The 23,259-nt window shown below is 51.0% G+C and overlaps 1 protein-coding gene across 31 annotated transcripts in view; it reads right to left on the bottom strand.

Annotated features, from left to right (window-relative positions):
• RIMS1 (regulating synaptic membrane exocytosis 1) overlaps positions 1–12,340 on the bottom strand; it is a 260,406-nt gene extending 248,066 nt beyond the window's left edge. For 6 of the 31 annotated variants that reach the window (XM_064164207.1, XM_064164182.1, XM_064164187.1 and 3 more), the window contains exon 1: positions 11,802–12,308. In XM_064164207.1, coding sequence (XP_064020277.1) covers positions 11,802–11,965 — 164 coding nt within the window. In that variant the 5' untranslated portion in view covers positions 11,966–12,308. Of the gene's footprint in view, positions 1–11,801 lie in introns of all 31 variants that reach the window. The other 25 variants (XM_064164169.1, XM_064164170.1, XM_064164172.1 and 22 more) reach the window with 9 other exon arrangements.
• Positions 12,341–23,259: the final 10,919 nt, after the last annotated feature.

Raw genomic sequence — 23,259 nt, 5'->3', positions numbered from 1 at the left:
AGTGTGCTCAGGTGAGGAGGGCAGATGTGGACTGAAGATCAGAAAGAAATTCTTGACAGTGAGGGTTATGAGACACTGGAACATGTTGCCATGGGAGGTTCTGGATGCCTCCCTCCTTGGAGGTGTCCCAGCCCAGACTGGATGAGGTCTTGAGCAACCTGGGCTGGTGACAGGTGTCCTTGCCCATGGCAGAGGGTTGGGACTAGATGATCTCTGAGGTCCAACCCAAACCACTCCATGAATCCATGAGGTGCTTGATTCAGGTACACCAAAATTAAGCAAACTCAGCAGAGGCACAGACCACAGCACCAGAAGGTTTTGCAAGTCCATGGCAGCACCAGAAGGTTTTGCAGGTCCATGGCAGCAATTTCTTCAGCTGTGTCCTGTCCCCACAATATGGCTGCAGGCAAAACTGTTGGCAGTTTTCAGCTCCTGATCAAATTTCACCACTGCATTCTGCATATTGTAAGCAAGGCTAAGCAACATTGCAACTGAAGTCCATTACACAACCTGTAACCATTTCTGTGAGCCTTGGCTCCATGCTGTGGAGAGGCTGCTGCTGGGCTCTGCTCACAGGTAACTGGAGACAGCACAAGGGGGAATGGCCTCAAGCTGAGACTGGGGAGGTTTAGATTGGTCATTAGGATAAAGTTTTTCTTGGAGAGAGTGGTCAGGGACTGGAATGAGCTGCCCAGGGAGGTGGTGGAGTCACCCAGCCTGGCTGTGTTTAAGGGTGGTTTGGATGTGGTGCTTAGGGCTATGGTTAAAGTGAATCCTGTAGAGCAGGGCTCTAGGTTGGACTTGGTGCTCCTGTGGGGCTTTGCCAACCTGCATGTTTTTGTGATACTCTTAGGCACAAGCACACACACATACAAAATCTCTTCCAGTACTCCCCCCTGAACTGCAAACCCATTACCCTGATCCTTTGCAGGTGGCATGCAGAGCCAGAATCAACAGGGCTGAACTAGAGGGATCTAAAGTTCTCATCAATTCTGTCCTTTCTCTACTGCTCACCCAGCCTTGTGCACCAGGCACTCCATCAACCCCCTGAAAAACACAGAGCCAGCAGAACATTCAACTGGAGAGATGAACTCTGCCCTGTGATGTCAACATTCTTGCACTAAACAACACTACCAAGGAGACTTATCACATAAAGCAACTAAAATAGATTGCTTGTGGCCTTTTACCACTCAAGCTTTCACATTGTATTTCCATCTACATCACAAAGTCCCAGAATGGGACCTCTGAAGATCATCTAAGCCCAATCTCCCTGTCAGAGTAGGATCACCCAGGGTAAACCACAGAGGAGCACATCCAGGTGGGTTCTGCACGCCTGCAGAAACAGAGACTGCGCAGCCTTGAGCACAACATCTGCACCATTTCATTTCATCTGCACAAAATTTAGCTTCCTGATCTCAAATATCAAAATCATTCTCAAGTTGATACTGCAAACAAGCAAAAATGCAATGACTTTATCATAGAATCAAGCAGGTTGGAAGAGAGCTCCAAGCTCAGCCAGCCCAACCTAGCACCCAGCCCTGGCCAACCAACCAGACCATGGCACTACGTGGCTCACCCAGGCTTTGCTTCAGCACCTCCATGGACAGCAACTCCACCACTTCCCAGATAGGACAAGAGGCAATGGATTGGTCAGGTTTGGGCACTGCAGCATACGACATGGAATGGGTAGAGAAAAGGGGAATGAAGCTGGTGAGGGGTTTGGAAAGCAGGTTTCATGAGGAGAAGCTGCAGGAGCTGGGATTGCCTAACCTGAAGAAGAGGGGGCTGAGAAAACTCACTGCTCTCTCTACAGCTACCTGAAAAGAGGCTGGAGTGAGGCTGGTTTTGACTTCTTCTCCCAGGTTAACCAACAACAGCACAAGAGGTCATATCCTCAAGCTGCTCCACAGGTTGGATATTGGGGAGAATTTATTTGCTACAAGAGTGGTCAGGCATTGGAACAGGCTGTCTGGGAGCTGGTGAAGTCACCATGCCTGGAGGTGTTCAAAAAACAAGTAGATGTAGCACCTGAGGGCATGGTCTGGTGGTCAGGGAGGTGTCGGCAGAAGTGTGGACATGATCATACAATGGTTAGATTGAAGAGACCTCAAAGCTCAGCCAGTTCCAACCCCTGCCATAAGCAGGGACACCTCCCACTAGAACAGGTTGCTCAAGGACTCATCCAACCTGGACTACAACATCTCCAGGGAGGCTGTGGAGCACAGAAGCACCCAATGTGATCTTCGATCCCATTCTGTGCTCCACAGCCTCCCTGGGCAACCTGTGCCAGTGTCTCACCACCCTCACTGTAAGAACCCTTTCTTAACATCTAGTTTGAATCTGCCAGTTTAAACCCATTTCTCCTCCTCATCCTGTCATTACCAGATCTTGTCAATAGTACCTCCCCAGCCCCCCTGGAGCCCCCTCCAGATCCTGCAAAGCCACTCCAAGGTCTCCTGGAAGCCTTCTCTGCTCCAGGCTGCAGAACCCCAACTCTTGTAGCCTGTCCTCAGAGCAGAACTGCTGCAGCCCTCTGATCTTGGGGCTCTTTTTTCACCTTAATGATTCTATGAGAAATGCAGACAAAAATCTTCCTTTGCAAAGCTTGCAGGGCCCAAAGGCCAGACTAGGCTTGGGGGAGGGGGGGGACACCAGCATTTTTTATTGGGCCCTGCTAGTGTGAGGCTGATGGAGGCAGGCTTCTGTGTACCTGATCTCTTTGTTTGATCAATTCACAGTAGGCAGTATTGGTAATCAAGGGAAACACTTGAGAAGACACTTCACACTTAGGTCACTCAAGCATGTGAGGACTTCCATTAGCAATTTTCAGAGCAAACAGAGCACTCTGGTTTCTCCCTAGCAGAGCAGCAGACTTTTCCTCTGCAATGTAACAGTGCTTGGGCTGTGCTCCCTTCACGAGCAACGCTCCTGCACATCTCCCATGAAGAAGCTTGCAATAACAGCTCTCAATTAAAGACCTGAAGGGACCTTTGTTTTATTTTGACAAGAGGCATTTCAGCCACCGCTGTTACTGGAATTTGGTGTTTATCTCAAGTTCAAAACACAGAGGAAAGAATTATTCTTTGATTACAGCTCAGCTCCTCACTATTTCACCTGATCCAGTGAAAAAATGCAGCTCTATCTGCCAGCTTCACCTCTGATCAACATAAAAAGGCAACTCTCAGGGCATGCAATCATCTGCAGTGATTCCAAGAGGGATTAATATCAGGAAGACAGAAAAAATCAGGTGATTCCCAGCATTAGCCATCTGAAAAATGCATCCTCAGCCAGACACACTTCCCTGTCTTCAGGAGCTTTACCACATCTCACAAGCAAAGCTTGCAGAGATCTGACACTGAAAATAAGATACTGCTGGGTACTGAGTTTAGTTTTGGGCATCAGAGGGTAAGATTATCATCTGAGGTGCCAAGGAGGGTCTAGAGAAGGGCAGTGAAGTTGGGGAAGGGTCTGGAGGACTGATGAGAAGCAGCTGAGGCAACTGGGGATGTTTAGTGTGCAGAAGAGGAGGCTGAGGGGAGAGCTCATTGCCCTCTACAGCTCCCTGATGGGAGGCTCCAGTGAGGCGGGGTTTGGGCTCTCACAGAATCACAGAACTGTTTCAGTTGGAAAAGACTTCTAAGATCAAGTCCAACTGTCAATCTAAGGTCACCATGGCCATTAAGCCAAGTCCCCAAGTGCCATGTCCAAACATTTCTTGAACTCCTCCAGGGATGGGGACTCCACCACCTCCCTGGGCAGCCTGTGCCAATCCCTGACCACTCTTGCAGCAAAGAAATGTTCCCTAATCTTCAATTTAAACCTCCTCCAGTGCAATTTGAGGCTGTTTCCTCTGATTCCATCTACTAATACTAGAAACCAACCCCCACCTCCCTTGGATCTCTTTTCAGGGAGCTGTAGAGAGCAATGAGGTCTCTTCTCAGCCTCCTCTTCTCCACACTAAACACCCCCAGAGCTCCCTGGGCTGCTCCTCCCCAGCCCTGTTCTCTAGACCCTTCACCAGCTTTGCTGCCCTGCTCTGGACACACTCCAGCAACAAAATCTCTTTCTTCTCACTGGTCACAATTGACAGGACAAGAGGAAACAGCACCAAGTTGTGCCAGGGGAGATTTACTTTAGACATCAGGAAAAAATTCTCTACCATAAAGGGTTCTCAAAGACTGGAACAGGCTGCCCAGGGAAGTGGTTGAATCCCCATCTCTGGATGTATTTAGAACCCGTAGAGACTGAGGGAGTTGGGGCTGTGCAGTTTGGAGAGGAGAAGGCTCCCAGGTGACCTTATTGTGGCCTTCCAGTATCTGAAGTGGGCTACAAGAAAGCTGGGGAGGGGCTTTTAGGCTATCAGGCAGTGATAGGACTGGGGGGAAGGGAACAAAGCTGGAAATGGGGAGATTCAGCCTGGATGTTAGGAAGAAGTTCTTCACCATGAGGATGGGGAAAACCAGGAAGGGGTTGCCCAAGGAGGTGTTGGAAGCCTCATCCCCAGAGGTGTTTAAGGCCAGGCTGGATGAGGCTCTGGACAGGCTGATCCAGTGTGAGGTGTCCCTGCCCATGGCAGGTGGGGTGGAACTGGCTGATCCTTGTGGTCCCTTCCCACCCTGACTGATTCCATGGTTCTGTCTAGATACAGTGCTCAAGGATATGGTATAGTAGAGGCCCTCAAAGATAATGGTTGGAGTTGATGATCTTAGAGGTATTTCCTAACTGTGGTGGTTCTGATATGAACAAATTCAGACTAGGGGTCAAAACAGCTGTTCCAATTCAATCTAGAACTGCCTGGAAACTGCTGCTCCTCATGCAGTGTCTCCTCATGCCTCTGGAGTGGCAACTGCATGAATGGGTTTGTCTGTGTCATTACTCTGCAAATTGCAACCAGCTTTCTTTGCCTCTGTAACAGTGCCAGGAAATATATTTGGAATGTGGCTTTCTTCCTTAAAGCTCTCTCTGGACACAAGAATCTGATATGCAGTCACATTTGGAGGATGATTACTCTGGTTCCAAGTACAAAGAATGATGAGGCTGCCCAGTGCCCTCTGCAAATTGTCTTGCCCAAGTAATCCTTCAAGCACACAGAGTGGAGTCCTTTGCTTGTTTGCTGGGAGAACCAAACATAACATAACTCTGACTGATATTTTCATAGAATCAACCAGATTGGAAGAGAGCTCCAAGCTCAGCCAGTCCAACCTAGCAGCCAGCCCTGCCCAACCAACCAGACCATGGCACTAAGTGCCCCAGCCAGGCTTGGCTGCAACACCTCCAGCCACACAGACTCCACCACCTCCCTGGGCAGCCCATTCCAATGCCAATCACTCTCTCTGACAACAATTTCCTAACAACATCCAGCCTAGACCTCCCCTGGCACAGCTTGAGACTGTGTCCCCTTCTTCTGGTGCTGGTTGCCTGGCAGCAGAGCCCAACCCCACCTGGCTACAGCCTCCCTGCAGGCAGCTGCAGGCAGCAATGAGCTCTGCCCTGAGCCTCCTCTGCTGCAGGCTGCACCCCCCCAGCTCCCTCAGCCTCTCCTCACAGGGCTGTGCTCCAGGCCCCTCCCCAGCCTTGCTGCCCTTCTCCAAACACCTTCCAGCACCTCAACATCTCTCTTGAGTTGAGGAGCCCAGAACTGGACACAGCACTCAAGGGGTGGACTGAGCAGTGCTGAGTACAGGGGAAGAAGAACCTCTCTTGTCCTACTGACCACACTGCTCCTGAGCCAGGCCAGGATGCCATTGGCTCTGCTGCCCACCTGGGCACACATTCTGCTGCCTAGAGCCCAAAAGCAGGCAACACCATAATCATGGCACAATATTTTACTGTATCAGTTAAGTCTAAGACTCGAAGAGACTTAACCATGCACACAGGTAAGCAGCCTGCACCTTGTCCTCTGCTCCACAACAGAGCTTGAACCATGATGGTTACAAACCTCTCTAAGTGCACAGGAAGAAACAAAGGTTTTCAAGCAGCAGAGGTGAGGGTACCCTCCATTTCTCCTGCTCCACTGCACAGAAAGTGTGATCCATGGGACCACATAAAGAACAAGCCAGAGGGAGTCTGACTCAGGAGGGAGTCTTGCTATTGTTTATCTATTTCAGCCTTTAATTCTGCAGTGCCAAATGCACAACCAGTTCCCAAAACTCTCAGTTCCTCCTTTGTCTTCTCAGACTTTTGATCTTGTATCCTAAAGATAGGCTAAATACTGACTTCCTCATGATGGCCCCTTGACTTTTGTTTTTATGTCTGCCAAGTGGCCCAGTTTTTGTTGAGGGGATGAGGAATGATCCTACCTCTCCCTTCCCTGCTGTTTCTGGAAGGGCAGTTATCAGCAGGGGATTTAGAAGGCCTTGGAATCCTACTTCCATACTTTGCCCATATGTACAATGCACCATGAGGGTGGCAGCAGCTGCCACTGTGTTGTGAGCACAGCTCCTGACAGGGTTAGATGTGGTCCAAGCATTGGAAATGGAGAGGGAAGCAATCTGTCTCCAGCACGCTGGGGAAGAGCATGTTCCTCCTGGCCAGTCTGGTCAGCTCCAGAGCTACACAGCTGGCAGGACAGGCTGGAAGCTTCCAGGTGCACAGAGGAAATTACACAGGGGTTATCCTGAAATCTCTGAACAGAGAATTCTCACCAACTGCAAATGACTTTGGGATTTGGCTGCCCTGAAACGTGAGCAGCTGTTGATTCCAGGGATCTGGATTCTGCTAAAACCATAGAATGCTTTGGGTTGGAAGGGACTTTAAAGATCATCCACAGTTCCTACCCCAGTGCCATGGGCAGGGACACCTCCCACTAGAACAGGTTGCTCAAAGCCTCATCCAGCCTGGTTTTAAAACACTTTTAGGAATGAGGCATCCACAACTTCTCTTGCTCCAGTGTCTCACCACCTTTTCAGCATCACAGACCTCAAAATATCATCCAGTCAAACCCCCCTGCCAGAGCAGGATCACCTGGAGTAGGGCACACGAGGAGGCACCCAGGCAGGTTTTGAATGTCTCCAGAGAAGGAAACACCACAGCCTCTCTGGGCAGCCTGCTCCAGGGCTCTGACACACTCACAGTGAAAACGTTTTCCTTTCTGTTCCCATGGAACCTCTTCTGCTCCAGCTTGCCCCTAGTACCCCTTGTCCTGTTACTGGTCCTTGCCTGAGCAGAGCCTGGCTCTGTCCTTCTGCCACTGCCCTGCACATCTTTATCACAGCACTGAGGGCAGCCCTCAGGCTCCTCTGTTCCAAGCTCCAAGCCCCAGCTCCCTCAGCCTGTGCTCACAGGAGATGTCCCACTGCCTGCAGCAGCTTTGGGGCTCTGCCCCACAAAACCATTCTATGATTCTGTGCAGCATTATAGAAAGATTCTGCAGACTGCACTCAAGGTGCCACAGCTTCTACACTGTGCCAGGTAAATATCAAAGTGCTTATGTGGATCTGAGCCCTCGGTGCCACGCACCAGAGCAGGACCCTGCTTTACTGCACACAGACCATGGATATGCTCTCAGGAGTACCTAGAGACATTTCCCCTATTGCAGGAGAAATGCAAACCACAGCTTTGCCTATAAAGGCGATTTCATGGCAATTGGCTAACATTAAAGGGTTCCTCACACCAAAGAACACCTGTTGGTTAAAAAAAGGCAAAAACTGGAACCTTCAGAAAGCCCTAACTCCTCAGCACACGGCTGCAAGCTGTTCAACAGGTCACAGGACCTCAGAATGTTTCACTTCCACAAACACCACACACGGCAGTTTGAAATCTGATATCGGAAGGATGAGGGGAGGACAACCTCTCTGCCACTGAGCAGACACAGCCAGGAAAACAAAGCCATGCCAGTCACTGTCAGCTGCATACCTTTATCCTAGGGGTGTGACAATCTCCCTTAGCCCCAAAGGGCTGAATGAAACTCGGCAGGGGGACAGGAAATTGACAGACAGGACAAGTTGCTGGAAAGAGATGAGCAGGTGGTGTCAAACCAAGGCACGCAATTTCTGCCACCCTCCACTGCAAGCAGCCAAAGCACTGCGTGGTCCCCAGTCCTGCGCCCTGCTCGCAGGCTGGCACACTGCACTGTGTGCTGATGTCAGCATGAACTGGCAGAGAGGGTTTACAAGAAGGCTTTTAGCTCAGTCAGGAACAGGGCTCAGGAACACAGAGAGGTAGAGACCCAGAGGAGAAGAGGGCAGCCTCTTGACCATAATCTCTTGCACTTCTCCAGAAACCCTTTATAGTCTACTCACGGCAACGCCTCCAAGTCCCTGGGAGCCTCAGTTCTGTGATCACCACAAGAAGAGCACAGCAGTTCAAGCAATCATTCTTCCTGCAGTTCTCTGCTATCAGGCATGCAGGAAAGGCAAACTGCAAGTCCTATTTTAAAAACTTTTATTGCTCTCAGGACACCCAAACGGGAGAGAAATGCTGCACGTTTTTTAGTGCTGATGATTCAGGAGACAGCAGGCATCCAGCCACCCACCCAGCCAGGGCTGGAAGCAGCCCAGTTTGCAACACAGAATGGAAGGATTGGAATGAACCTCTGGAGATCATCCAGTCCAACCTCTTTGCCAAGGCAGGTTCACCTGAAGAAGGCCACACAAGAACATGTCCAGGTGAGTTGTGAACGGAGAGGTCTAGGCTGGATGTTAGGTGGAAGCTGTTGCCAGAGAGAGTGATTGGCATTGGAATGGGCTGCCCAGGAGGTGGTGGAGTTGCCATCCCTGGAGGTGTTGAAGCAAAGCCTGTCTGGGGCACTTAGTGCCATGGTTTGGTTGATTGGACAGGGCTGGGGGATAGGTTGGCCTGGATGAACTTAGAGGTCTCTTTCAACTTGGTTGATTCTATGATTCAGAGGCTTCACTCCCTGTGTAGTCTGCCCTAGGGGATCCTGCTTTGGCAAGGGGGTTGGACTCCACAGTCTCTGGAGGTCCCTTCCAACCCCTACCATTCTGTGATGCGATGATTTGCACACAAGTGTCACAATTCCTCTGACAGATGGTTTTGGAAGAAAACTGATGGCTATTTTGCTGAGATATTTTAACAGACAGGGAAAAAAAAAACACCTTCTGCTTAAGACAGCAGGAAGGGATGGTGGCAACATCTAGATACAGCCATGTCACCTCTATAACACCACTGTATACTTGCAACCAACCTCCACACAATAATGGAAGTAATTGTTTTGTCTCAAAATCCAACCTCAGAAGAAGAAAAATATGTCTTAACTTCTGTCCCAAAAAGGAATTCAAGTGCTCAGCATACACAAATGGCAAAAGATCTTCCCCCCCCTCAAAAAAAAAAATATCTAGCAGCTTACTCTAAGAGCCGAACTAGAATCCAGCTGAAAATTGTTTGCTGTGACCCTAATCTTTGGATGCCAACAACACAGCTGAAGACAGTACACAGGTTTGTAAGTTTCACAGTGCATATCCTCTCAACTTCTGGCTCTGGAAGAGTAAAACCTACCTACAAAAATAAATAAATCACAATTTCTCAGGCCAACAGTGAGCCTAGACTGTTGTCCTTGTGATATGAAGCAGCTTTTGTCAGGAAATAAACCTTTAAGTCTGGGTATCACAAGCCTTAGAAGATAATACAGAGCAGTTTCAAGTTGAAGTCACAAAGCACAGTTTTTTACCTCCCCCCCTTCCCTAAACACTGTATTTAAAGTTTCCTAAATGCATTTAGTAAAACTGCTGCAGATTCCCAGAATCTCACAGAAGAGGAAGTCCCAGTCCAGAGTTCTGAAATAGATATAGAATCAAGCAGGTTGGAAGAGACCTCCAAGCTCATCCAGTCCAACCCATTACTCAGCCCTATCCAATCAACTAGACCATGGCACTAAATGGCCCATCCAGGCTTTGCTTGAAATGCAAGGATAGAAGAGAAACAGGAGAAGGGGAAAAAAACACCAACCCGAAAACAAAAGGGAGTGCAGGGGGTGGGAAGGAGGAAAATGTATTCCCTACCCCATGTTACCAAGAATAGGGCTGAGAAATTGCCACCCCTACCAGCAAAAGTTCATTCCTGCTGTTAAGAGCTACAGCATCGCCTCGCATCACCACGGCAGCAGTCATCTTCCTCACAGAGTGAAAGCTGAGTATTTAGAGGGAAGGACAGCAAGCAGGAGAAGGATAAATATTGTTTAGAATCTCTGAGCTGCTCCTTTACTCCACTGCCTTCTGATAAACAGAAGCCGAGGACGGATGCTCCATATAGGTTTCACCACGCTGCCTAACAAGGCATTCTCACAAAACACGCCTTGCCTTCGGCACCTCCGAGCCCAGCCACACCCCAAGCACAAGGCACAGCTCCAGCCAAGGGAACTCTTCATCCTGGACCCAAGATCCAAAGGCCAGCTCCTCGGCGCTACGAAAGGCGAGCAGCTGGGCCTCGGTACCCGCCGGTGTAACGAGCCCCGCACGAACGCAGAGCCGGGGAGGCGGTGGGAAGGGGCAGCAACAGCGATCTCCCGAGCCGCTGTCAACAGCTTCGTGGGGATGAAGCCAGGGAGCCTGCTGGGGGGTTTGGTTTGTCCATGGGCCAGAGAAAGCCACGGGGAAGAGCCGGCACCCAGGTGGCTCGAGTGGGTATTTCCAGCAGCGCCTCAGCACGTCACACCTCCCCAGCGCCCCTTCCAAGCACAGGTGCACGCAAGCAGAAGGCAACGAGGCAAGGGTGCACCTCCCGGGGTAGGGAGGCTCTGGGTAACCTCAGAGCTTTGCACTGTTGCAGTCAGCTCTCCCCTCAGGAGCGCAGAGGCCCGACGGGCAGCCAGCAGAGGAGGAGCCCTGATCCTCCTCCACAGGCCACGGCTTCAATCTGCTCATTCGCATCACTCGCAGCAGGCAGTTCGGTACCGTTACGTTTGAAGCCTTCTGTTGACGGAGCGGTCACATGCGCGGCTTGGCACGGACAGGGGCGGGGGGCAGAGGAGCGAGAAGAGGCTCCGAGGAGGCTGCGAGGACCTGCTTTCCAAACATGGCCCGGCCGCTGCCGCTCCGTCCCGCCGCCACACGCCCGCTCCCCTCTCCGCAGCGAGCGGTGCGCCTAATCGCAATGATTGCCTAATTACGAACGCCCTGCTGTCCTCTCTCCCGGCTGCCTCCGGCCGCTGCCCTCCCGGGAGCAGGTGACGGGCGCGCCGGAGACGATGGCTGAAGGGGGCGGGCAGGAGGCCGGAGCGGTGGCAGGGCGGTGGCGGAGGGGCAGCCGCGCAGGTGCTGCCGCCTTCAGCCGGGGAGCAGCCGCCTCAGCCGGGCGGCGGCAGAGGAGCAGAGGAACAGCCCCCCTCAGCCCGGGGCAGCCGCCTCAGCCGGGCGGCAGCTGAGGCCGAGCCAGGCGGGGGCAGCACGGGCGGCCGCCGCCGAGGCTCCAGCACGCAGGGAAACCCCACCCAGCGGCCCCTCCTGGCAGAGGCGGGGTTTTGGGGACCCCAAAGGAATCCCACCTCGCCCCTCACCCCCATATCGGGGTTTCCGCCCGCCCCTTCCCCCGCCCTGCGCCGCCGGCTCCCTCGGGGCGGGGAGGGCCCCGGCTGTCCCGCTCCGTCCTGCCGTGCCGGGCTCCCCCACAACAGTTCAGCCTCTGAAAGAGCTGCCCGGGGCTGGGGGAGGCCAGCCGAGGAGGAGGAAGTTCTGGATCGGGAGCGGAGGGGGCCCGGGGCTCCGCAACGCTAGCCCCGGCGAGGGGTCCCTGCGGGGCGGCCCTGGGCACCGGCCGGCTCCCGCTGTGGCAGCACCCGCTGCTCCCCGCCGGCGATGGGCGCATGAATGAGCGGCTGAATGAATGAATGACTGGCGTCTGCTTACTTGAGCATGGCCTCTTCTTTCTCCTCCTCTTCTTTCTGCCGGTCCATCACTGCCATGATAATGTTCCTCTCCTCCTCTGTCAGGTGGCTCAGGTCGGGCAGCTCCTGCATTGGGGGGGGCACCGTGGGCGGGCGAGGGCCGCGGGGCCCCACCGAAGAAGACATTTTCCTTCCGCCTTTCCCTTACACCTTCTACCTTCGCACGGCAAACCCAGCCGGCCTCTCCTCCGCCCCCTTTACAGTGTAGTCCTCCGAGCAGCAGCAGCAGCAGCAGCCGGCAGCTCTCTGGCAGCAGCGGAGGAGGAGGCGGAGACCCAGCCTTTCATGGTTGCTTGCATCCACCCCGGCCCGGCTGCTCGCTGCCGCTTCGCTCCCTTTGTTTCCTCGGCTTCAGGGAGCACGGGGGCTGCCGTGCCGCCGCCCGCTGCCCATCCTCCCGGCGGTGGGCGTGCGGGGCGGGGGTGCCGTGGTGCGGAGGGCTCTGCCGATCGCCGCTGCCGGGCTGCGTGAGGGAGCCGAGGGGGGCGGTGCGCGCCGCGGGCTGGCCGGGAAGGGCGGGTGCTGCTGCCGCCGAAACGCTCCGCCGCTGCGAGCCCGGCGCTGCCAGCAGCCTGGGAGGCAGGGAGAGAGGGAGGGGGGGAGTTCGGTGCCGGTGAGGCGGAGTCCGACACTGCCAACGCTGCCCGCCCCTGTGCCGCTGCTGGTGGCGGGGACCCGGGCCGGCCGCGCCTCTCCTCGCAGCAGCCCCCTCGCCCGTCCCGCGGTCACGGCGTTGGCCCCCGCACCGCTGTCCTCCTCACGTCTTCCTCCTCCTCCTCCTCCTCGAGGTTTGCGCACCGCAGCTCGGGGCCGTCGCGCCCTGGGTAGGGGCCCGCGGCGGGAGGGCTGCGGTTTGCCGGAGGTGCCGGGGAAGCCCTGGGTTCCCCAGCGCAGCCGCCGCTTTCTCGGGGGTCAGCCCCAGCTCCTGAGGCTCCAAGGTACAGTCGCAGCCCCGTCGCCGTGAGCCAGCGCTGTCACCGCTTCGCTATCCCTTCCTTGGGGTCCTCAAGCGGTCTTCATGCGCTGTCACACCCAGGCAGTGGCACCCGTGCCGTGGTCTCCGATGCCAGTACTCTTAACTCTCCTCCTAGAATCGTAGAATCGTTTTGGTTGGAAAGGACCTTTTAGATCATCGAGTCCACCCATCATCTGTCAGCCACGTTTTTCTCACTGCTGTGAGCTACCGGCACTGAAACGTGCCATATTTCCAGCCAAGGAGACTTTCACAGAATCACCCTAGGGTTTGGAAGCAACCTCTGACGATAGTCAAACAGCCTTGCTCGAGCAGGATCACCTAGAAAAAGATCACTCCCTATCGATTTCTGACCTACCAGCAGCTCTAAGCAATTTGATTTTGGGGAGCTGGCAATGAACATGACAAGCCCTTTTCATACTGGAGATTGTCTGCATGTGATCCACTGGTCAGAAACTCATGCCTATAGCTCTGAAATGCTCCTTGCTCAGAGGTGTGCCTATCAGTGCCTGAAATCCTTCGGGCTACTTAGAAATGCAAAGCTGAAATGGAGAGAAAATTGCACTTGCAAACAAAATGTGAAGTTCCCCTGACACATGCTGACACTTCAGACCTCTCAGCCTTGCTTCTGCTGAGGTCACAGCATGGAAACAGCTTTGGTTTCTAGAGAGATCATCTGATGGGCACGGACCAAAAGGGGGGGGAAAAAATCTATGCTGGCAGTGTGCAATAAATACTTCTTGCTGCCAAGCTTGCCAGGTCTGGAAGGCAGAGGGACCAGCTCTCAGCCAGCCACACTAATACCTCTCACACAAACTCTGAGGACTATGAACCTTCGTGATCCTTCAAATTTGAGAGGAATTACTGTGGCCATCTGCTTGTAGTCCCCCCAAGAGATTTTCTGCAGGATGCAATCTGATAACACAAATTTAAATGGGGGGGGGGGGGGGGGGGGGGAAGAGTATGATAAGCCCTGCTGTGACCACAGAACTTTTGAGTAGCAATGTCCAAGTTCAGCTCAGAAAGTTTGGTCTCCCAACTCTTCCAGCACATGAAGGAAACTGAAACTTGAATGACCGACAGATGGCTCAGAAGAGATTAAAGTGATGCTAATAAGCAAAGCACTGCGAAGGGCTGGGAAATATCATAATGTCACACTCAGTTAAAGACACAGACCCTCCTCTAGCTCGTGTGCTGACTTGTCCTAGGGCCTATCCTAGGGCCACCTTGTTCCTGCTAGATGTAATCCTTCTAGCTACCTACTAACAAATCAATCAAATCACCTCCTGCCATCTGTAGCCAGCAGGGAAGGTAGCCTTCGTGTTACAGGCTGATGATCAAGAATTTAGCCATTCCCTACCAACAGGCAACCACCTCACAGCTGAAGGAAGAGAGCCTAGAAAGAATAAGATGCTAAGAAAGTGAGGCACCACTGTGTGCTTAGTAGCAGAAACAACTGAAACGTGACAAGGACAAGGGTAGAGCCCTGCCCCTGAGGAGGAACAATCCCCTGCACCAGGGCAGGTGAGGGGCTGGCCTGCTGGAAAGCAGCTCTGCAGAGAAGGAGCTGGCACTCCTGGTGGACAACTTCACCTCCAGCAAATGTGCCCTTGTGGCCAAGAAGGCCAATGCTGTCCTGGGGTGCATTAAGAAGAGTGTGGCCAGCAGGTTGAGGGAGGTTCTTCTGATCCTCTACTCTGCCTTGCTGAGGCCACATCGGGAGTATTGTCCAGTTCTGGGCTCCCTGGTCACAGAGAGATGAGGAACTACTGAAGATAATCTGACAGAGGACTGCAAAGATGATGATGATGAGACTGGAGCATCTCTTTTACAAGAGCTTGGCCTCTTTAGCCTGGAGAAGAGAAGACTGAGAGGAGGCCTGCTGAAAGGAGGTTGAAGTGAGGTGGGTGTTGGTCTCCTTTCCCAGGTAAATAGAAAGTGGTTTCAAGTTGTGTCAGGTGAAGTTGGTGCTGAATATTAGGAAATATTTCTTTCCTGCAAGAGTGGTCAGGCATTGGAACAGGCTGCCCAGAGAAGCAGTGGAGGTGTTCAAAAAACACACTGACACAGCTCTTTGGGACATGGTTTAGTGATGCTGGGTTGGCAGATGGTGTCAATGATCTTAGAGGTCTTTTCCAACCATAATGATTCTGTGAAGAAGTTGAGAAGGGACACAGCTGGAACAGCTGTCCCCAACTGACTGAAGGGTTATTCTGTACCATGTGATGTTGCACTCAGCATGGGGGAAGAAGAAGGAAGCAGGGAATGTTCAGAATGATGGGTTTTGTCTTCCCAAGTCCCTGCCACACATGACAAAGCCCTCCTTTCCTGGAGGTGGCTGAACACCTGCCTGCTGCTGGGCAGAGGTGAATGAATTCCTTCTTTCACTTCACTTGGGTGTGCAGCTTTCACTTGAGCTGTTAAACTTCCTTTGTCTCAACCCACAAGTTGGCTCATTTTTGCTCTGCTGATTCTTTCCCCTGTCCCACCATGGAAGGAGTGAGTGAGTGGCTGTGAGGCTGCTTAGCTGCTGCCTGGGGTTAAGCCATGACAAGGGTCTAAGCCCATAAGACCCAACTGTCTCCAAGATAATTTTATGAAGGAGATATTACACGAGGTTAAGTTGCCCTACTCACCTCTCTGCTTACTAATTACTGACACAGCCACATATGTGTCTGTCCTGTGTTACTGTGTTAATTGCTGTGTGCTGGGTTAAGAGCACAGATTCTTACTGCTGTGTGTGAAATACAGACTGAATGCAAAGACTGTGAGGGCATTCTGCATGGAGTTGGAAAGGGAAAGCTCAAAGCTCTTGCACAGTAATGGTTAAAACAATCACGATGGAAGCTGGAAGTGTGGACTTGGAGCAAGCTGCTATTATGTTAGTGAAAAGCACAGAACCACAGAATCATTTCAGTTGGAAAGGGAGCTCTGGAGATCATCTATTCCATCCTCCCTGGTCAAGCAGGGTCAGCTGCAGCAGGTTGTCCAGGCCAGCATACAGATGGCATTTAAGCATTGCCAAGCATGGAGACTCCACAGCCTCTCTGGCAATCTGTGCCAGTGCTCAGTCACTCTCTATTTCCTCCTGTTCAGATGAGCTCCATTGTGCTTTAGTTTGTGCCCCTTGCCTCTTGTCCTGTCACTGGGCACCACTGAGAAGAGCCTGACTCAAACTTGCTTACATCCTTCCAGCAAATATTTGTTCACACTGAGATCTCTCTGAGTCTTCTGTTCTCCAGGCTAAATGGCTCCACAGAATCACAGCATTGTTTTGGTTGGAAAAGACCTTTGAGATCATTGATTCCAACCACTCCAACTCTACCAAGTCTGGTGCTAAACCGTGTCCCTCAGCGCCACATCTCTGCACCTTTGAAACACTTCCAGGGATGGGGATGCAGCCACCTCCCTGGGCAGCCTCTTCCAGTGGTTGAGAACTCTCTCAGTCTCCCAGGTGTTCCTCATCAGACATGCTCCAATCCCTTAAATGCCTTCATTGTCCTTCATCTGCTCTGCTCCACTACGTCTACGCTTCTCTTGTACTGGGGAGCCATGAACTAGACTTAGCACTCCAGATGCAGCTCCACCAGTGCCAAGTAGATGGGCAGGTTCACCTCTCTCAACCTTCTGACAATGCTCTCCTATACAGTGTTAGGCACAACAAATGAATTTGCTACAGAGAACTAGAGAAGAACCTACTAAGTAACCTCATTTTTCACTGGGCTACACGAAGAGACTCAGCTCTTGCTGTCAGTGCTTCAGACCTTTGGTGGGCATTTTCTGACTTGCCTGCACTGGCATTGCCAAGATGAAAACAAGATGCTGTGCTACCAGCAATGCTTGGCAAGTCCATCCTAAGTTCAGAACATTCTATCCTGAGGCTGCAGTGACAGGTGAGAGCCTTGAAGAGAATATCATTGCCTGGTGAGTAAGAGTGCCCCAGGCTTAGTACCGGCCCAGGTCTTGTCACTGACAGGGTCTTGTTAACTCCATTTCTCTGAAGTCCTATCTAGGGAAAGCTGCTGTGAAAGCTGGAAATGGAATAGTAATAGAGCTGTTGTAACATAGCAGGTAAATTACCTTCTTAAACTGGAGAAGCTGATCAGCATAGTGGAATCTGGGATCTTTTCTCCTCTCTTCATAACCACAGGTGTCCACATATGCCCTGTGCATGACAGATGCACAGCATCATAGAACTGTTTCAGCAGGAAAAGACCTCTCATATTACTGAGTCCAACCACCACCCAAAGACCACCATGGCTATTAAACCTCATCTCAAAGTGCCACTTCTGTATTTCTACACAATTCTAGACCTTCCTTCAATCTTTGGAACTTACCTTCAGTGTATCCTCCTTTCATGTTGCCCGAAGACCATGTTCTAAACCTCTCAATTCCATCAGTACTCCCTTTGCAAGCTCTCTTCAGTACCATAGCCATGAGCAGTCATGAGTGTCTGTTTCCTTGCTTGAGGTAAACTGAAGGAAGAAACAAGAAACAAACATTTTGGAGGGTCTTCCTGTAAATTCCTTCCCTAGAAGCCAACCTCATGAAATTCAACAAGGCCAAATGTAAGGTCCTGCACCTGCGTGGGTGCAATCCCAAGCACAACTCCAGGCTGGGTGGAGGAAAAGGACCTGGGGGTCTGGGTTGAGGAAAAACTCAACATGAGCTGGAACATGAGCTGGAAAGCAGCCCTGAGGAAAAGGACCTGGAGATTTGGGTTGAGGAAAAACTCAACATGAGCCTGCAGTGTGAGTGCAGCCCAGACAGCAACCCTGTGCTGGGCTGCAGCAAGAGTAGTGTGGGCAGCAGGGCAAGGGAGGGGACTCTGCCCCTTGGCTCTGCTCTCCTCAGACCCCACCTGCAGTCCTGTGTGCAGTCCTGGAGCCCCCAGCACAAGCAGGACATGGAACTGTTGGAGCCAGTCCAGAGGAGGCCACCAAGATGCTCAGAGGGCTGCAGCAGCTCTGCTGTGAGGACAGAGTGACAGAGTTGGGGCTCTGCAGCCTGGAGAAGGCTTCCAGAAGACTTTATAGTGGCCTTGCAGGATCTGAAGGGGGCTACAGGAGGGCTGAGCAGGGACTATTGACAAAGTCTTGTAACAGAATGAGCAGTAATGGGTTTAAACTGCAGAGGGGAGATTGAAACTGGATCTTAGGAAGAAGTTGTTTGCAGTGAGGGTGGTGAGACACTGGCACAAGTTGCCCAGGGAGGTTGTGGAGCACAGAAGCACAGAATGTGATCAAAGATTCTGTGATCACATTCTGTGATTCTCTGATCCACAACCTCCCTGGAGGTGTTCAAGGCCAGGTTGGATGAGGCCTCGAGCGACCTGTTCTAGTGGGAGGTGTCTCTGCCTATGGTGGGGGGTTGGAACTGGCTGAGCTTTGAGTTTTCTTCCAACCTAAACCCTTCTGTGATTCTATGATGCTCTTTCCCAGACTCATGGAGAGTAGGCATAGCCCGAGCTAAGTAGGAGTTTCCAATCTGAGGGGGTTTACTGTCTGAGGCACAGCCATGAAGCATTAAATGAGACTTTCAGCAACCTGGTCTAGTGGAAGGTGTCCCTGCCCATGCTGGGGTGGTTGAAACTGGATGACTTTTAAGGTCCCTTCCAAACCATTCTGTGAGTCTCTGAACCATCCTGTAGCACTAAGGGCTCCAAGTAATTTCTGCCAGTAGAAGTGGGACACAGTGACTTGTCTCCCATTCAAGAAGAAGCTGAATGAATCGAAACATTTCAAAGGCAGAGAGTAAAAGATCTTTTATTAACATACCATGATTTTCAAGAGCAGTTTTTGTTGTTGAGTCTGACTCACGATTTCTCCTTTCTTTAGGTTTGGTAGTACTGCAGCATTTTAAGGGAGGGAAGAAGGTCACAGCTAGCTCTAGCACAAGAAGAAATGGAAACAGCCCTTTCCAAGGGAGACAAACAAAAAGCCCCACTGGCACAAAGGCAGTTTGTTTCAGGTAGGCATTTCAGGGCCTGTTTTGGACAAGATCTGTTATTATGCCTCATTTTCTAAGGAGTGCATACATCCTGCAGTGATTAGTGTCTTAAAAATGCTCTCAGGCAGAAGTCTTCTTGTAAATATATCTTAAAAACCCACACCACCACCACCACACAAAAAAATATCTCCTACCTCACAAAACCCACCCCAAAAAAACCTTCTCCAAACAACAATCAGTTCCAGCAGCAGCAAACCTTATGAAGCCTGGCTTTGGATGTGTGCTAGTTTGAGCCTAGCTGGAATATCTTGGTGAGAAGAGTTAGATGCTAGGCTGTGAAAAGGAAACAGTGGGGATGTCTGCTGCACTCATAGGCTTGCTGAGATGGATAAAAACAAGAACACAAACACAGAGAACAGAGATGGATAAAACGAAGAACACAAACATAGAGAACAGAGTTGCTGTGTGTCTCTGGCTGCCTGCACTTTTCTCCCTAACCTGCTGTCTGTGTAACAAATCCTCCTGCTTCCTAACCTCCCTGGCTGACCCTCCAAACTTACCTTGAATGTAAGGCAAAGTCTGGGATAAGGTAGAGGGGTGGAAAGGAGGTGGAAGGATGGTTTGGAGCCCCTCCTGGGGACTCTGCTTTCTGGGAGGGCTGCTGTGTTTCTGTATTTAACTTGTCTATTTCTGTCTCTAGCTGTATAGATTGTAAATAGCTGCTTGTATCTTGTGCTAAGCTGGAAATACAAAGCTTCATCTTAATTTTCAGCTTGGCTGAGTCTAGTCTGGGTGATTTCATAACAGTGGGGGAACAGGGAACACCCAAACCATCACAGGATGACAGCTTCTTCAGAGAGAGAGTGATTGACATTGGATTGGACTGCCCAGGGAGGTGGTGGAGTTGTCTCACCTGGAGGTGTTGAAGCCAAGCCTGGCTGGGGCACTTAGTGCCATGGTCTGACTGACTGGACAGGGCTGGGTGCTAGGTTGGACTGGCTGAGCTTGGAGGTCTCTTCCAACCTGCTTGATTCTATGATTCTATGAATTCTTTACAAAACAACTGGTAGAATCATTCTTTGAATTCTCTTGAGTCCAATAATGCAGCTGAGTTGACACTTCCACCTGTTCTTTAGCAGGTGCAGAAATCTGAGTCTCCTCTATCTGACTCTCATCAAACCTGCAGGAGCAGAGTGGGCTTAGACCTCTTTCTTGTTTGTTTTTTGTTGGTGGTTGTGGTGGTTTTTTTGGGAGGGCTTTTTTCATAGAATCACAGAATGGTTTAGGTTGGAAGGGACCTCAAAGCTCAGCCAGTTCCAACCCCCTGCCATAGGCAGGGACACCTCCCACTAGAACAGACTGCTCAAGGCCTCATCCAACCTGGCCTTGATCACCTCCAGGGAGGTTGTGGAGCACAGAAGCACCCAATGTGATCTTTGATCACATTGGGTGCTTCTGTGCTCCACAACCTCCCTGAGCAACCTGTGCCAGTGCCTCACCACCCTCACTGTAGAGAACCCTTTCCTAACATCCAGTTTGAATCTCCCCTCTTCCACTTTAAACCCATTACCTCTTGCCCTGTCACTGCAAGCCCTTGTTTTTGGGGGGGGGTTGTTTGATTGTTTGGGGGTTGGTTTGTTTGTTTGGGTTTTGTTTTGGGATTTTTTTTTGCCAGGCTTCTTTGAAATTGGTCAAGAGATTCAAATGTCAGTGCTGGAGTGCTGACAGAAAACCAGTCCAATGGCATAGCTTGGTTCGCTTAAAAGAAATAGACTAAAAACCCCTGTCCCACCCTCTGCTCTTCTCAGTTCCCTCCTGTTTAGCTGTGTATTTCTAGCAAGGCACTTGCCAAGAAGAAAAAATCATCCCATCCTTCAGGTGCAGCTTGCCAGAACTGCAGACAGAGGAACTGTCACCTTCCTCCTCCGTGCCATGAGGCTTCTCTGTGTGCAGCTCCGAATCATCCACCCCTGGTTAGGTGAGGCAGTGCCTATGCAAACTCCTGGCTGAGTTGATTCTTAGACTCATAGAATGGTTTGGGTTGGTATCATAGAATCATAGAATCAAGCAGGTTGGAAGAGACCTCCAAGCTCAGCCAGTCCAACCTAGCACCCAGCCCTGTCCAATCAACAAGACCATGGCACTAAGTGCCTTATTCAGCCTTTGCTTCAACACCTCCAGGGACAGCGACTCCACTACCTCCCTGAGCAGCCCATTCCTATGCCAATCACTCTCTCTGCCAACAACTTCCTCCTAACATCCAGCCTAGACCTGCCCTGGCACAACTTGAGGCTGTGTCCACTTGTTCTGTTGCTGGTTGCCTGGGAGAAGAGCAACCCCATCTGGCTACAGCCTCCCTTCAGGTCCCACTTTGAAGCTACAAGCTACCTGGGACTGCAGGACAGAAAAATACCTATTACCCCTATGCAGGATCCCTCAAACTACCACAGAAGGGACCTCCAAAGCTCATCCAATCCAACCCATTGCAGTCAGCAGGGACATCCTCCACTTAGGTCAGGGTCCCCAGAGCTCTGTTGAGCCTCACCTTGAATATCTCCAGACATGGGGCCTCAACTACCTCCTTGGACAATCTGTTCCACTGTTCCACTACCCTGATGGTAAAAAGCTTACTTAAATTACTTTGTGCTCTGTGCACCCCTAATTTCCTGCCTTCTTAGTGATGTATTTTGTTTCCCCTTTTGCTGTCTGCTTTCCAGACATAGTTGTTAATAATTTGGGGGTTTAAGCATGGTTTGAAGTGCAACAGAGTGCTAAGATCAGTTTCCATTTCCACTCCTTTAGCCAGTCAAAAGAAGTGCAAAAAAATGATGGAGCTGACACCACCCCCAGACTCCAAAAAGTCATCATCTACTTTTTCCTCCATCTGCTGGACCTATTGCCTGAAGCTGATAGTGCAGGGGAGCCCTCCATAAGGCCACTGCACAGAAAGCTCCCAAGATTGTGGTATCTTTTTACATCTGTCAGTAAGGCTGAGAAGTGTGATGGCTCACACAGAAGAAACTGAAGCCCAACACTCTTAGTCAGCAACCTGGCAGTTGGGAAAGCAGTGATTCAGTTCAAGCATTGCAGCAACACAACTTTTGCTATCATTCTGAACCAGGTCTTTCTGGAAGAAGGATTTTGTTGTTGCCTTGGTGCTTTTGCTGAAGAGTTCTCATGTAAAGTAACCCATAGATGGAACAAAAATGTACTCTGCATTACAATGTATAAAGGGGGGGTTAAGTGTTTGCTGCTTCTTGATCTTTGATCACATTCTGTGGTTCTGTGCTCCACAACCTCCCTGGAAGGTGTTCAAGGTGAGGTTGGATGAGGCCTTGAGCAACCTGTTCTAGTGGGAGGTGTCCCTGCCTATGGCAGGGGCTTGGAACTAGATGATCCTTGAGGTCCCTTCCAACCTAAACCATCCCAGGAATCTATGAAAAGCTGAAACTCTACCTAGGTTTACTCTCAGGATGTATGAGATTATGTCTCCCACTCCTAAAAGTCTGTGGTCTCAGGTCCAAATCTGAGATCCAGCTTGGAAAAGAATATCTATTTCCATGTAGTTTGGTGTTAAAAATAGGCTCAGAATGAGATCTGTTGAAACACTTTATGTGATCCAAGGCATAATTAGAGAGGAGAAAGATTTCTACAAGTCTAAGAATGTCTTCAGTTACAGTCAATTTTGTTGCCCTCTGGGCTAAAAGACAAAATCAAAGTGGGAGAACAGAAGATCATCAGAATAAGGAAAATGGAGTAGAATTAATGAATTTGCAATGAAGGTGGAAGCATTTGGGCTCAGCAGAGGAGAGGAACAGAAGATGCAGCTCAGATGTTGATATTAGTTGAGCGAGAGGCAAAACACAACAGCATAAGGTCTGCTGCAGTCCTGAGAGTAATTGGATCAGAAACTACTGATGGTGTGATTGAACAGCTATCAATTACAGCTGCTTTTCTTCCTCCTTCCTTCTCAGTGGAAGAAAAATAGCCAGGGGGATGCTGTAATACAAAATATACCCAAAAATATACAAAAAATGCCACTCAAATTACAAAAAAAAACCCTATCAAAAAAAGAGAAAACACTAAAAAATGTAAAGGGATCAGACAAACACATCATGGTACTGCTGTGTTAGCATTCTGGGTCTAGCTGCAGCTTTGGAATGAGTTATATAACTAACAACTTCACCAAACTTGTGCCATCATGAACATGAGCCAATGGCATCCTGGGCTGGCTCAGGAGCAGTGTGGGCAGCAGGACAAGGGAGCTTCTTCTGCCCCTGTGCTCAGCACTGCTCAGGCCACACCTGCAGTGCTGTGTCCAGTTCAGGGCTCCTCAACTCAAGAGAGATGTTGAGGTGCTGGAAGGTGTCCAGAGAAGGGCAACAAGGCTGGGGAGGGGCCTGGAGCACAGCCCTGTGAGGAGAGGCTGAGGGAGCTGGGGGTGTGCAGCCTGCAGAAGAGGAGGCTCAGGGCAGAGCTCATTGCTGTCTACAAGTAC

The sequence above is a fragment of the Pogoniulus pusillus genome, chromosome 25 (genome assembly GCF_015220805.1).
Source record: "Pogoniulus pusillus isolate bPogPus1 chromosome 25, bPogPus1.pri, whole genome shotgun sequence".
NCBI lineage: Eukaryota > Metazoa > Chordata > Aves > Piciformes > Lybiidae > Pogoniulus > Pogoniulus pusillus.
This window is presented reverse-complemented; position numbering and strand designations above follow the sequence as displayed.